At 35.4% G+C, this 14,992-nt stretch overlaps 1 protein-coding gene across 4 annotated transcripts; it reads right to left on the bottom strand.

Moving 5' to 3' along the window:
• Positions 1 to 60: 60 nt before the first annotated feature.
• zgc:171566 lies at positions 61 to 14,788 on the bottom strand. Of its 4 annotated transcripts, none has more exons than XR_015521258.1 (10): positions 14,516 to 14,788; positions 12,602 to 12,716; positions 12,452 to 12,502; positions 11,504 to 11,588; positions 10,860 to 10,998; positions 6,796 to 6,902; positions 6,262 to 6,352; positions 2,902 to 3,039; positions 436 to 722; positions 61 to 301 (listed from the first exon to the last, which is right to left on the bottom strand). XR_015521258.1 is itself a non-coding variant. In NM_001111175.1 (9 exon segments), coding segments are annotated over 9 exon segments (945 nt in total). In that variant the 5' UTR covers positions 14,613 to 14,763; the 3' UTR covers positions 488 to 600.
• Positions 14,789 to 14,992: the final 204 nt, after the last annotated feature.

The raw sequence follows: 14,992 nt of genomic DNA, 5'->3' as shown, positions 1-14,992 counted from the left end.
TTCAATATAAGGTTAGATGGTCACTGCTGCCCCCTACAGGGCAAAGATAGAATTGAGACATTTAAATCTATATTTTTAATTTTCCTTCAGATTTACAGTGAAATAAAACATTTTAACATTGCATTGGTCATGCTATTTAACCCTGTGAGAGATTACAGATCAAGTTTTATATCTGAAAGATGGCACTGGAATATTAACAACGTTTGGACTGATATAAATGCACAGATACATTCAGTCATGATTCTAGAACACCACGTTTACAGCTAGGACAATAGTCTCGCACTCAATTCCTGGAGGGCCGCTGCTCTACATAGTTTAACTCACACCTGCTTAACAGTAGTCTTGAACACCTTGATTAGTTGGATCAGCTGTGTTTGATTAAGTTTGGAGCAAAGCAGTGCAGAGCTGCGGCCCTCCAGGAAGTAAGTGCGAGACTGATGATCTAGAATCTACAATCAATGATATGAGTGAACTAGAGGCATGAACATTAAAAAATAGGCATTCCAAACATTACGTTGTGGCAACTTTGAGAACTAATTAAAAACTTTTAAAACTAGAATCAATTTTCAACCCATGATGAATCAATCCCCCCCTTGACATTTAATCGAAGTAGTAGTTTTGCAGGAAGATGCTGTTCAGGCCATTGTAGACGGGTTGATAGTTGTAGATCAGAGCTTTTTCTTCTTCGATCTGTGACGGAAATTGATGACGGTTTTTCATTGCTGAAAAGATAAACATGAAATGGTCAAACCGTAGAATAAAACACGCCAGCGTCCTCTACAATCCAGAAAATGCACACGTGTATGTTTGTACATACGTGTTATATTGGTTAACGCGACGTAGCATTTACACTGTCACATTACAAATATGGATAGAATTAGTCTACATAATTTAAAATGCAGCTAACGATAAACATTAAGTTTTTCTATACATCTCTTGTTATAAACCTGCTGCTTTTTCAATACATTTAGCACTTAAGCCAAATCTCACAATGGTCAAAACACTCAAGCAGAGTTCAATATATTACAACTCTTATAAACAGTAATAATAAAAAAAGAATCATTAATATATACCTCTGGCATAATTTTGCAAGCAGCTATTTTAGTAAATGGCAATTTTTTCTTTCATCTATACATTTTTAAAAACTTGATAAAATATCTATCTATCTATCTATCTATCTATCTATCTATCTATCTCTCTCTCTCTCTCTCTATATATATATATATATATATATATATATATATATATATATATATATATATATATATATATATATATATATATATATATATATATATATATATATAAAAAATTTGGATACATTTTCACTGTAAACCATGTCTTTTGGTGTGACGCTATATTAAATGCTAAAAATCTGTCAATTTCATGGAAACCTTTAACTAGTTGAAGATCCCCATTTAAGATCATGTGATCAAATTTCTTGTCTTAAATTCATTCATATATTTAACTTTTTTTGGAACCAGTTGGAGTTGTTGTCTTTGGTGTAACATTTTATGGTTGAGTAAAAAAAGTGATAATATTGATAAAGAAAATGACAATAGAAAGATAAATAAAATATTTTCTCCAAAATCAAATGATTTCTTCTTGAAATGTTGTACAGTGGTCCCTCGGTAAATCGCGGGAGTTACGTTCTAAAAATAACCCATTATAGATGAAATCCGCAAAGTAATCAGCTTTATTTTTTACAATTATTATAATGTTTTAAGGCTGTAAAACCCCTCGCTACACATTTTACACAATTTTCTCTCTTGTTTAAAACTCTCAAAGTTCAAAGCAAAGATCAAAACTATTTGATAATTAATTTATTCATTCCGTAATGGTGCCTTACAGCCGCGCAACTTCTACCTTTCAGAGTCACGCTGCTAGCGATGGAAGATGTATGTCAATTTGGCACATTCTGTACTATACAGGAGATACGACTGCGATTGATAACAGTATACAGTCAATCAAGATGCAGATCACAATGTGCTGTTTAAAAAATTAAATAAATAAGATCACCAGACTGCGAAAGTGAACCGCATTATAGCGAGGGACCACTTTATAGTGGAAGGCAAAATAATCGGCCCTACAGCGAAATTGATGTTCTTTTTCAAAATATTAACAAGTGATATTTAACAGAGCAAGGACATTTTCCACTGTGTTTCTGTTGAGAGAAAGTCTTATTTATTTTAGTCTGGCTGAAATAAGTCATTTTTACATTAAACAATAATAATAATTATTATTATTGCATAATTATTATTATTTAAAAGGTCATTATTATTAGTCAAGAAATAATTTTTCAATTAGATACATAAAAGCACTGTTTTTCCACTGTTAATCCAATAATTTGCCAAATTAACCTAACATGTATACATGTATAGATAGTACCCAGGTTAAGCCTCTGAATGTACACACAGACATCATCTATGTGCTTTAAGATTGCAGATTAATTATGACTATGTATAATAATTTGTCTTTGATTGTAACTTTACAAAACGTGCACATTACAGTCAAATTAAGTTAAAGTTAAATTAAGTCAAATTAAAAAATTTAAGTTTGCTGTTTTAAAACCATAATTACTGTAAAAAGCCCTATACAAATAAACTTGAATTGAATATATTGCACTTATATACAAGAACCTTGCAAATTAACTTAGAAAAAGAATAGACTTTCATCATAGCAAAGACAAAAGAAATTAGTTCAATCAAAAACATTGGATAAAAATGAGCTTGGTAAAGAAATAGATCTCTTCACCAAACACAGCTTGAGAAATGTTTGAAACCTGTCAGGCTGGACGCATCATGCTCACCACAGCACTCTACAGCGAAAGCTGTGTGTCAATATTGGGCTGATAGAGTGTCTGAAAATGGAATTTCCAATATCACTTTTTTGATGACCAACCTTCAGAAACGAAGAAGTGGGCTGTGTAGAAGGTGGCTTTGATGGCGGAGAGCGTGTGGACCATGCCGGATTTCTCAATCCACTCAAATGGACTCTTCTCAGGGTGCCACTGTACAGCGTAGAAGGGATATCGATATGCTATGGAATAGGACATGGTTCAGAAATTAAAAACAATTACTAGCACATGACTAAACACAAAAACATCTTTCATATGCAGCAGAGCAAGCCATTTTTCACAGTATGTCATAATATTTTTTCTTCTGGAGAAAGTCTTATTTGTTGTATTTCGGCTACAATAAAAGCAGTTTTTGATTTTTAAGACCATTTTAGGGTCAACATTATTAGCCCTTTTAAGCTATTTTTTCTTTATTGTCTACAGAACAAATCATCATTATACAACCACTTGCCTAATTACCCTAGTTAAGCCTTTACATGTCACTTTAAACTGAACACCAGTATCTTGAAAATTATCCAGTCAAATAATATGTAATCATCATGGCAAAGATAAAATAAATCAGTTATTAGGAATGAGTTATTAAAACTATTATGTTTAGAAATGTGTTGACAAAAAAAAATATTTTCGTTAAACTGAAATTGGGGGAAATTATACAGGGAGGCTAATAATTCAGAAGGGCTAGTAATTCTGACTTCAACTGTATAAACATAAAACGTGTGTTATATCAAAGGGATGTAATGATACACTCAAGCCACAATTTGATACCAAACTCAGAATACACAATGCGAAGAATTTAATATTAGCAGTATTATTTATGATGAGTCTCAAACATGAGACAGACTAATAATAATAATAATATAATATGTAGGTCTACTGTTGATTAAAATCCAATATATTGTATAGACTTGGAGCGGTGGACTTGAAAAGACTTTAAGTCCTGGTCCTCCTGGTTGATGACATCAGAATACAACTATTAATAATTCTGAAGATGAATTAATCATGCTATACGCTTGCACTCTGTCATGGACTACATATAATAGGTGATTTTTACTGGTAAAATCTGTCGATTGTCGTTATGTGAAGTATTTCTGACACTCATTGAACCTACAGAAAAGCAGCACATGCAGCTCTTTATGTTCACTATGAAAGTGAAACCAAATAAATAGCTTGTAGTAAATCATTCTTCTAATTGCAAAACGGTCATTTAAATGATGCGTGTGCTTTCACTTTCACTTTGCTCTCCAGCCACTGCTGCTCATTTCAGTGTACTTTTGATCCTTTTTGCAAATCTTAATTACACGTAATGACGTACAGAGGTCTTCTGAAGAGAAACGATCGATCTGTACAACAAACTGAACGTTATTTACTACTTTATTATTTGGATATATTCACAGGCTATACAAACAGTAAACAGCAAAAAATAAATAAATTCACACCAATGTTCGCATCATTCTCAGGTGTGTGCTAACTCTGTCTTTGTGTGTGTGTGTGTGTGTGTGTCAGCTCGTGTGTTTCCACAACGACGAAACCTCTATGCAATTTAGTACATGAAATTGGAATTTACATATTTGGGTGAATCATACCTTATAATTACAGCAAGTCGAGTCTTAGGGAAAAAAATAACAAGCTCAATAACTTGAGTCATATTTACATCAGCAATATTCATTGCAATTTTTTTTTTTGCAGTTTTTAATACTATGATGCATCGTTACATCCCTAGCTCTCCATGATCTCAATTTGCCAGAAAATGTAAACTAGGCATGTTTAACTATGAAATTTAACTACCAAGTTAAATTTAAAATTTAATTTAAACTAAGTTTATTTGAATAGAGCTTTTCACAGTAATTATTAACTGCATATGGCCTCTAATATGAAGATCTTTGGCTGAATTCTTCATAACTTTTAATTTCACTCTTTGTTTTTGTATGTTTTTTTTTAATAAGTTGTCAAACATTGCTAAGAGGTTTGCACAAGAGTTAACAGGTCGTGCAAACACTAAACACGTTTGGTTATATCTACTAAACAAGAATTACTAAAAGTAAAATGAAAATTACAAACTAAACTGAAACGTAACTAAAACGCGTTCATAAATTAAAAACTACACGAAAACCTTAAACCGAACTCAAACTAAATCGAAATGAAATGAACAGCAAAATTGTTAAATGTTTGTGAAATAAAAAAATAAATAAAAAAAGCTAAATTACATTAAACTTGGTGAATTAGATGTATAGATTATGTTTATGCAAAAAAAAAAACTGTATTAATATAAATGTAGTTTAATTTATGCTTTAGTCGACTTAACCTAATTCAATGGTCAAACTCAATTCCTGGAGGGCTGCTGCTCTGCGGTTCAGCTCCAACCCACACATGCTTAATGCTGTGTTCACACCAGATGTGGAAGGCGCGTCAAGCGTGAATGATATACATGTTAAGTCAATGCAAACACGCAAATAGACATCCTACGGCGCGATATGCACGAATGATGAAAATTGTGCGAATGGCGCAGCGCGAATAGAACGTTTTCACAGACGCGAATCCGCATCTGTTCTGAAGTGAATTTGACTGGTATGAACAGAATAATAAGCTGCGTCCCAAATGGCACACTATACACTATGCACTCATGCACTATGTACTTATGCACTTACACACTCAACAGGATAGTATATGTATGTAGTGTCGTCCCAAATGGCAAACTAATGTTTTTTTACTAAGCGGAAATTCAAACCGTTTCCCTGATGACGTTTGACGGTTGCCAAATCAGTGAAATAAACAACCGAATTATCAAATAATACCTGCCGCGAGTATAACCGCATTCACCATCGGGAGGCGCTATAATCACTCTCGTAGGAGAATTTGGCTTTCACCATCCAAAATAAATAAAGTTATCCAACATGTGCACCTGATAGCTCCGCCCCTTCCGCTACGTAAGCAAACCTGCGGTCGTTGAGTGCGTGAAGTGTCCATCATTACACACTTCATTATAGCGGCTGAATGAGTGCATCATCCGGGTAATTAAAGTGCACTTATTATTTTTAGAGTTTTCAGTGTGAACACACTACTTACACTATTTATACTACAAAATGGCGTAGAATAGTGCATAAGTATGCGATTTGGGACGCAGCTATAGTCTCGAGTAGTCTTGAACACCTTGATTAGTTGGATCAGCTGTGTTTGATTAGGGTTGGAGCAAAACTGCAGAGCTGCGGCCCTCCAGCAATAGAGTTTGAGACCTATGACCTAGTTCAATTTGCCTATGACAATTGATTTGACGAACAGAATCCTTTTTACTGTTTAGCGAAGACACATGTAGCAAAATGTACATCTGACAAATCAAACAGAAACCTGATCAGAGGAAACATGAAGCGACCCTGCCGAAAGTGACGTTCTGCGATGTACATTCTTACCCTCCATAGTGGAAATGAACTCTTTCCTGCCGTCAGTATTAGTGGTCAGGACTCGATAGAAACGCTTCAGTTTGGGATTGGCACTGTAATTCTGAAAGTGCAAACACAAAAGATTTCACAGTGAGCCTACTATGAGAAATGCAGAAGTCTTATATTGTGCCAGTGTTGCTTCTCCAATATTGCGAAATCACTTCTGAAAACCATTGTTAGAGAGAACGTTCAGCCAAAATGAAGGCTTCAACACCATATGAAGAGATCGATCAACCAAACAAACTTTCCTCATTTACTCATTCCATCGTAGGAACAACAAAAAAATACTAAAGAAAGTCAATAGCCATGTTTCCATCCACATATTTTTATGCACATGTTGGAATGCATGAAAAGTTGCCTAGGACATGCACCAATTTAAAAAACCGCAAGCACACGACTCAAATAAATAGGTTTGGAACAAATGGAGGACGAGTAAAACCACTAGAGAATTTTCATGTTTGGGTGAACTGTCCCTTTAGATGTCCCCCAGCCGAAGTGGGTTACCTGTGTGGACAAGCTCCAGCTGTGGAAATTAGACGTGATGTTTTCTTCTGCCAGAGACTGAAGAACATCTTTGGGAAATTTCTTGAACAACCTGCTGTTCTGGGCTCCTGTAAAATCAATAGAAACAATCAGCGGAATGTAAAATATACATTGAAGCTGATGTACAGAACCGGTCAAACCAGAATATGCAAAGAGGCTAGGTTTTCAACTGGGTCATCGAGTTGTTTAGCCTATTTAAACTGAACAAGGAAATTGTGCTACTGAATAGGGCTGCACAATATATACCGTTTCAGCATTGGTATTGCTGTGTGCATCCGCAATAGTCACATTGCAATGATATGTTGAGTTGACTTTGCGGTGTAATTTGTACATTTACATATATATATTTTTTAAAAAAAGCATGCACTGTTTATTTCACTTTTATCTTTGCTTTATTGCATTTATCGATGCTTATAGTTTGTTCACTACATGTTATGCATGATTCACTGCCCTACAGAATGATCCCAGTCAATCAAAGTTAATATATTCGGTAACACTTTAGGGGCCAATTGAAACTAATAATTAGTTGCATATTAGTATGCTATTGAGATATTGGCTGCTTATTAGTACTTCTTATACATGTTCTGTGTGATCTTATTCTACACCCCAATTCTACTCAATACCTAAACTACCTTAACTATTCAGGAGCAAATTAAGAGTCTAAGAACTGAACCTTAAAATAAAGTGTGACCATAAACTCTTTCCAGGTATAACAAAAGTATAATTACAATAGATAAAAAATTTTTTTTTTAATTGCAGAAAACCAAATACTAAAATACAAATACTAAATGTCATACATTTCTTTGCACAGATTGATTATATACAAAGTTGAAAAGTTATGGAAGCAAAAATATCCCTAAATGGGTTTTTGATATGATAGTTATAAGATTTTTTTATTATTAGATGTAATAAAAAAAAATCTGATGCTGATCACCACACTGTGGTCCTTTATTCCTGAATTAATCATTTTTGGAGGGAGTTTCAGAATTATAAAGAGACAGTCACTTAATTTCCAGATGAATCAGCCATTTTGAACAAATCATTAAGATCATAAGAAATCATTAATTATTTCTGTAGAAAATACTCCCCCGTGACTTGGTTTCTTCCACTCACCCACCGCCATCTCACGTGAAATGGACTATGCCAAAATCCACCACGGAGCGGGAAGAATGATCGATAGAATATCGCTCTGTGTTGGTTGTTGATAGTTTAAAGTTATAAAACGGGTATTATAGAGTCCAAATCAGCAGAGCATTTAAGGATTGTGCATATATGTGCGTGCATCGCTAAGTAAGTAACCGATATCATTTCAATATGTATCTATATGGAGTTTCACATAATCATACTCATTAGGGCTGTAACATGCCAATGCATACATTTAATTCGGCTATACGGTTGTATTAATGTTAATATGTTCGTCAGTTGAAATGTTTGGCACAAATGTTATGTATTTGCGATAGTGCGCATGCGCTAGTTGCACTGAGTTGTTCATGATTAACCTGGATGCACGAGCCGACCCAACCTCTCCCCCCCACTCCCCCGGGCCCAGACCGATCCGTTGTAAAATTGACAACCGTTGACCGGTCCGCGGTAATAAAAAGGTTGGGAACCACTGATTTAAATGACTTCATTAAAAATTTTATTAAGTCTTATCGCCACCTACTGGTGCATTTAGTGGCATTTTTAATAATCTATGACAGACCTAAATTATTAAACTCATAAATAAATTAATCAATCAAACAAACACTCAGATGAAGATTATTTAATGACCCTTATCGAAAATATATAAAAAAAAGACAATTTCAGAAAAAATCTACAGGAAATAACTCACTTGAAGTAGACTTTTAAATAAAAAAAACTTTTAAATCAATATTTTTATTTATTAATCTTCCCATTTTATCTATTTTTGTAGCCTGTAAAATACTAAAACTAATTACAGATGTGTTCACGAAATTAAAACCATACTAAAACTAAACATAGCTATTAACAAAACAGACTAAAATTAAACTGAAATCTTCAACTAAAATGTAAACATTTTTAGCTAATTGAAAGCCAATCTAAAACGTGCAAACTATAATAAATACCCTTGGTTTATAAAACTGTAAACAAATGATAAAGTTCACAAATAAAAAAATATAAAAAAAACTTCACAAAAACAAACTCAAACTATAATGAAGAGCAAAATTTTAAAATGGGTTTAAAATAAACTCATTTAAAAATGCTAAACTATAATAACCTTTATGCTATTATTTAACTAAAATGCAGTGTATCTGATGCTTTAGTGAACATAACCTAGTTAAATTTGCATATAAAATTACTTTGAATTAGCACATTTATGTGACTAAATATTTATGCAATTGTTTTCACAACAGTCATCTGATCAGAGGAAAGTGATCAAGCATAAACAGCCACAAAGAGTCATTCAGTAAAGTATATTCTTCACCCCGATGGAAATGGGTGTGAAAATGACTAATAAATAAAGTTTAATAAGGAAACCTTAAAGAGCCCATATTATGGGTTTTTGAAAATTCCCCTCCATGTAGTGTGTAACACAGCTCTAAGTGAAGTGGAGTATCCAGCTAAGGCTTAAATCTGTTAGTGTACAGTGTTAAAAACGGTTGATTCATCTAAAAAAAGAGTCGACTCATAGTGCTTCAAACGAGTCGCCTTGATACGGATTCATTAGGTGTTTCGCCATGACGTACGAACGAAACCAAGTTATTCACGTGCACGCGCAAACCCGGGAGATTTCAAACCTGAGGCCCCGCCCTCTGACGCAGAAACCGAGACACACACACACACACACACACACACACCCACAAACACACACACACACACACAAACATGCCGGTCGATTGAAGTCACACTGCAGATGGATATATTGAGTCTCTACCCAAAGATGAAACCTCAGCATTACAGCCAAGCAGTTGGAAACTACTGGAAACTTCTGGAAGCTACATGCTACAAAGAATACTTCATCAGCGTTTGTTAAAGGAAGGATCAGTAACTTACTGATAGACGTCAGGATGGGTTTCTTCCTCCATTTCTCAAGTGTAAGTACGTGCGATTAAAGTTGCCTCGTTGACTCTAGCTTGCAAATGTATTTAGTTGTGATTTGTTACTTGTAACCGCGTGTACTGTATCAGGTTAACTGGCTATATTCTCTTATCGTGTGCAAAGTCACGTTAAAAACGCGACGCGTGCTGCGTTAACGGAGCTCCGTGGACGGGGAGTAACGTTAGTGTGTGTGTCTGTGTGTGCGTGCGCGCGCTGTCGTCCGGAGGTGTGTGTGTTTGTGTGTGTGTGTGTGTGCGCGCGCGTTGTCGTCCGGAGCAGGGTTAAGTGCGTATGTGTGTGTGTGTGTGTGTGTGTGTGTGTGTGTGTGTCTGTGAAAAGAGCAGAGTGAGAAGCTAGGAGATCTCCTCAACTGTTTTTGGAGTTTTTGCTCAATAAAATAGTTAGTCGTCTGTATTTTCAAGTCCATAGTCTGTATTTACATTGACCCACTGGCAGCTAAAATCCACGCCTTACACTATCGAGCGTGTATGAACTGTGATTACTTTTATATTGCTGATTAGCTGTTTGGCTTTTCACTCTCTGACTGAGGGCAGTCGACCAATCGCAACAGACTGTCATCGGTCCAATCAGCGCAGATTAGCTTCGCGCTAAGGAGGGGTTTGGGAACAAATGAATCCCTGAACGATTCATACAGGAGTCGCTGGGATAATTAGGTAAAAATAAATGCAGATTATAAGACCACGAAAGTGTTTTTTGACCTTGCATGCATATTAAACTGTTGTTGGAGACCCTTACAACCAAGATATGACCCTATTTCATGTATAATATGGGCTCTTTAAATCATTTCTGACTAATATCACACACCCTTTCGTAGCAGCTGTTGCAGGTTAACATTTAATATGATTTTTTGCATTTTATTGACATTTTTTTGCGCAATAATAAACCTTTCGGAAAATATTTTCTGATGCACATAATGCACCTTTAGCGAAAACCACACGATGACTAACCTGGGCTGAAGGTCAACGGCAGAGCGACTGCTTTGGTGTCCGTCAAAGTCAACAAGTTTTTATTGCTGGTCAGAACAGTGAGCTGCTGGAAGCCCTGACACGTGCCCCAGATCGGGAAATAATCCGAAGCATCGTTAGCCTGTGGTAAGTAATAGAAAACAAACATTAGTGCATTCAAATGAATTAATTAGTGCAAAAAATATAAATTACAGACATGTGGACTGATTTTTAGCATACATCATCAACTCTAAATCATTACAAATTCAGCTATAGAATAGTAGATTTCTTTGTTGTTGTTTTTTTTTCTGTACAGCACTTTGGTTCCACATGTGGCCTGGAAAGTGCTTTATAAATCAATTGTGTTGAAAATAGCAAAAGATTATGACTGACTCTGCCCACTTCATTTGTCATGAAGGCGATGTCAAGTTCTATTTTTTTCAGCTTGATCTCATGAGAAAACAATTTTACAAAGTCAAAAAATAGCTACTTCATACAAATTCCTGAAACATTTACCATTTTTAAAAAGAGGCATGTCCCCAAACCCCACCTCTCATCAGAGTATGAGGAAAATCTTACAGATTAAATCGCTTTTCTCCAATTGTGAGATCAATTCAACCTGTTCCAAATGTGTCATTTTTAATTACCTTTAATGCAAGTTCATAGAAAATCCTGGCCGCTCTGGTAAACTGAGACGTCTCGATGTCCACATTTCCTCCAGGAAGCAACAAGCTAAATAGTTTAAAACAAGCAAAGTAAATATTACATAAAATAAATGATTACACCTTCAAATTTGGGGAAAATGTGACTCTGGGCCTCAAAACTAGTTTTATATTGCTTGGATAAAACTTAAAGTATGCATCGTATGAACCAAAATTATAGATTTTTCTTTCAAGCCAAAAATCATTCGAATTTTAAGTAAAATTAATATTGCATGGGTTAAATTTTGTAAATTGCCTTCATTCATTCATTCATTCATTCATTCATTTTTTTGTCAGCTTAGTCTCTTTAATAATCTGGGGTCGCCACAGCGGAATGAACCGCCAACTTATCCATGAAGTTTTTACGCAGTGGACCCAATTCACCTGTACCGCATGTCTTTGGACTGTGGGGGAAACCGGAGCATCGGAGGAAACCCACGCGAAAGTAGGGAGAACATACAAACTCCACACAGAAACAGCAACTGAGCAGAGATTCGAACCAGCGACCTTCTTGCTGTAAGCTGACAGCACTACCTACTGCGCCACTGCCTCGCCTAAATTGCCTTCAGTAAATATTAAATCTAATCTTCTGATTAGTTTTGCAAATATTTATTGTTTAAGAGCTTTATTTGGACAACTGGTTCTCTGAAGAAACCATTTTTGTTTTCAATCTACAGATTTCACAGTTTTATAAAGCTGAATCTCGGCCACATTGTTCTCCTAATAAACCATACATCAAAGAAATGCAACATGCTTCCAGGTGATGTATAAATTTCAATTTATACACTTATAACTGAGCCTGTCATCCATGGTCACAAATATGAACAAAACCCAAATAAATCACAGCCCTTTATAAACATCCAAATCAGAATTAGACTATTCAGAAAGACTCACCCATTTATTGCATTGAATAGTGTTTCATACTCCTCCTCTGTGCGATTTATGCTGAAAATAAACATATAATAAATTGGTGTATATTAATTTTTTTTTTTTTCCAAATGTGCTTATCCTAAATGTACAGTAGCTGGTGTTATAGATTTATACCGGATGGGTACGACCCTGGCCCCAGCCGACTCCAGGTGTTTGACATATGACGCAGCTATATAAGAAGTGCCCTGTGCATGAGGGTCCTCCTCCAAGTTCTCCTGGGCTAAAATTCCTGAAACACAAACAAATATATGGGTTCAAGGAGTTTTAAAGCAATAAAACAACAAGAGGGTTATACGGTTTACAACAACAAATGCAAGTATCCTGGGCAATTTATGAATAAAAATATCATTATTCCAGCATATTTTTTTTACACAGCGGATATCGTTCCAGCTGCAACCCAGTACTAGGAAACACCCATACATACTCATTCACACACACACAATTATACACTGCCAGTTTAGATGAATTATTATTCACCTATAGTGCATGTCTTTGGACTGTGGTTAAAACAGGTACTTTTTACTTTTTTATTTTGTACATTTTTGAGGCTGTACTTCTTTACTTAAAGTACAAAAGTGTAGTCAGTACTTCAACTTTTACCAGAGTTGTTTTAAAAAGGAGTATCTGTTTTAAAAATTACAATAAAATAAATATCTGGACAACAATCTGTCCAGGTCGGTGTTCTCAGCAGTAAATACATGGAGAACTTTTAAACAAATGTTATTTTAAGGAACGTAGCAGCACGAGTGGTCTTTAATGAACCTAAAAGAGCACATGTCACTCCGCTGCTCATCCGTTTGCACTGGCTGCCAGTTGCTGCTCGCATCAAATTCAAAGCTCTGATGTTTGCTTACAAAGCGACTTCTGGCTTTGCTCCTTTTCTGCTCTCACTTCTGCAGATCTATGAGCCCTCCAGAAACTTGCGTTCTTAGAATGGACGTCACCTCGTGGTTTCATCCCAAAGAGGGAAGAAATCACTTTCCCGAACTCTCGCACTTAATCTGCCCAGTTGGTGGAATGAACTCCCTAACTGCATCAGAGTCACTCGCTGTCTTCAAGAAACGACTAAAAACTCAACTATTTAGTCTCCACTTCCCTTACTAATCTGCAATTGCCTCTCTGGTTCTATTGCTAACTGTATAACAAAAAAAAAAAATATTACAAATTTTTTGCTTCTTACACTTTACATACCTGAAACTTGCCTATAGCACTTCTTCATTGTTGCTCTTATAATTGTGTAAATTGCTTACTAGTCCTCATTTGCAAGTCGCTTTGGATAAAACGTCTGCTAAATGACTAAATGTAAATGTAAATCTGAAAATAATTGTACCATTATGATAGTTAAAAAATTACCTTTTTAAATAAAAGTTTAAAGTTTTATTGAGATGGATTGTTGGTGATTGTATTTCCGTAAATTTAAGACTATCTTAAGGCCTAAAATTTGGATTTTGATATTTAAGACATTTTAAGACCCCACAGAAACCCTGTTTACTATAGCATGGTTCATGGACAACACAGTATTTACTATAAACTACTACAGCATATTCATCTGGTCTTCCAGTCATGTGATTGAGGTAAAGTTAGCTTTATATTACACACATTCAGACTTTCTCCCTAATAATATTTTTTCACAAAAATATTCTTTGTAAAATCAAAATAGTGAAATCATAATAGCAGCAAATGACCATCAAAGTACAACATTGTTTACAGTCAAACACACAGTGCTAATGTTGCTTTTAAGTCAAACTTAGATTTTTTTTTCAGCATGAATATTAGAAGTATCATGCTAAACGGCATAGGGAGCATGTCATAAGTTGTCACTGAACGAATGTTTGAATATAAAACCAACTTTACCTCAATAATCAACCGTTTACTATGACAATACATTTAAGTGAATTAGGAGGCATAAGACAGAAGAATGTTCCAGCATCATCAGAGACGCTTCACTGCGCAAAACATCATCTAACCACACACACTGTTTAATCATCTCCAGAACAGTAAAATAACACAATAAGATGAGATGCTTACCAATAATCGGTCTGTAATTTAAATTACGAGCGCATGATGCTGGAAAACCGCATAGACAAGCGGCAAACACCGCGAGCACGAGCACCTGGCGATACATCCACCTCAGGTAGCACACCAAAGGACAAAAATAAAGCAAAGCTCGTCGATGATTTCAAGTAAAACAGCACAATGTCGGCTTGACTGGCGATGACAGGCTTTTTATAGCAGGCTGCACCCAGATCTGCTGTCGACAGGTGAAGCAAACAGCGTGAAATACCGACTGAGGCGTGGACTGATGTTTGCTTCATCAACGGCGACAAACCACGTCTGTGCCCGCCCCCTTTGATTCGTCATCAGGAGGACATTACGTTCATTCCAATTAAAATGCTAATTATATTATTGTTGGATTAGGCCAGTTATCATATTTGTAATATTTGTTTTTTAATGAATCAGGACGCCTTTCTTGTAATTAAACATTCTTTGTGAAGGATTAATACA

This window comes from Danio rerio, chromosome 22 (assembly GCF_052040795.2).
Source record: "Danio rerio strain M-AB ecotype USA chromosome 22, GRCz13ab, whole genome shotgun sequence".
NCBI classification, from domain to species: Eukaryota; Metazoa; Chordata; class Actinopteri; order Cypriniformes; family Danionidae; genus Danio; species Danio rerio.
Note: the sequence above shows the minus strand (reverse complement) of the source record. Positions and strands in the feature narration are given on the sequence as shown.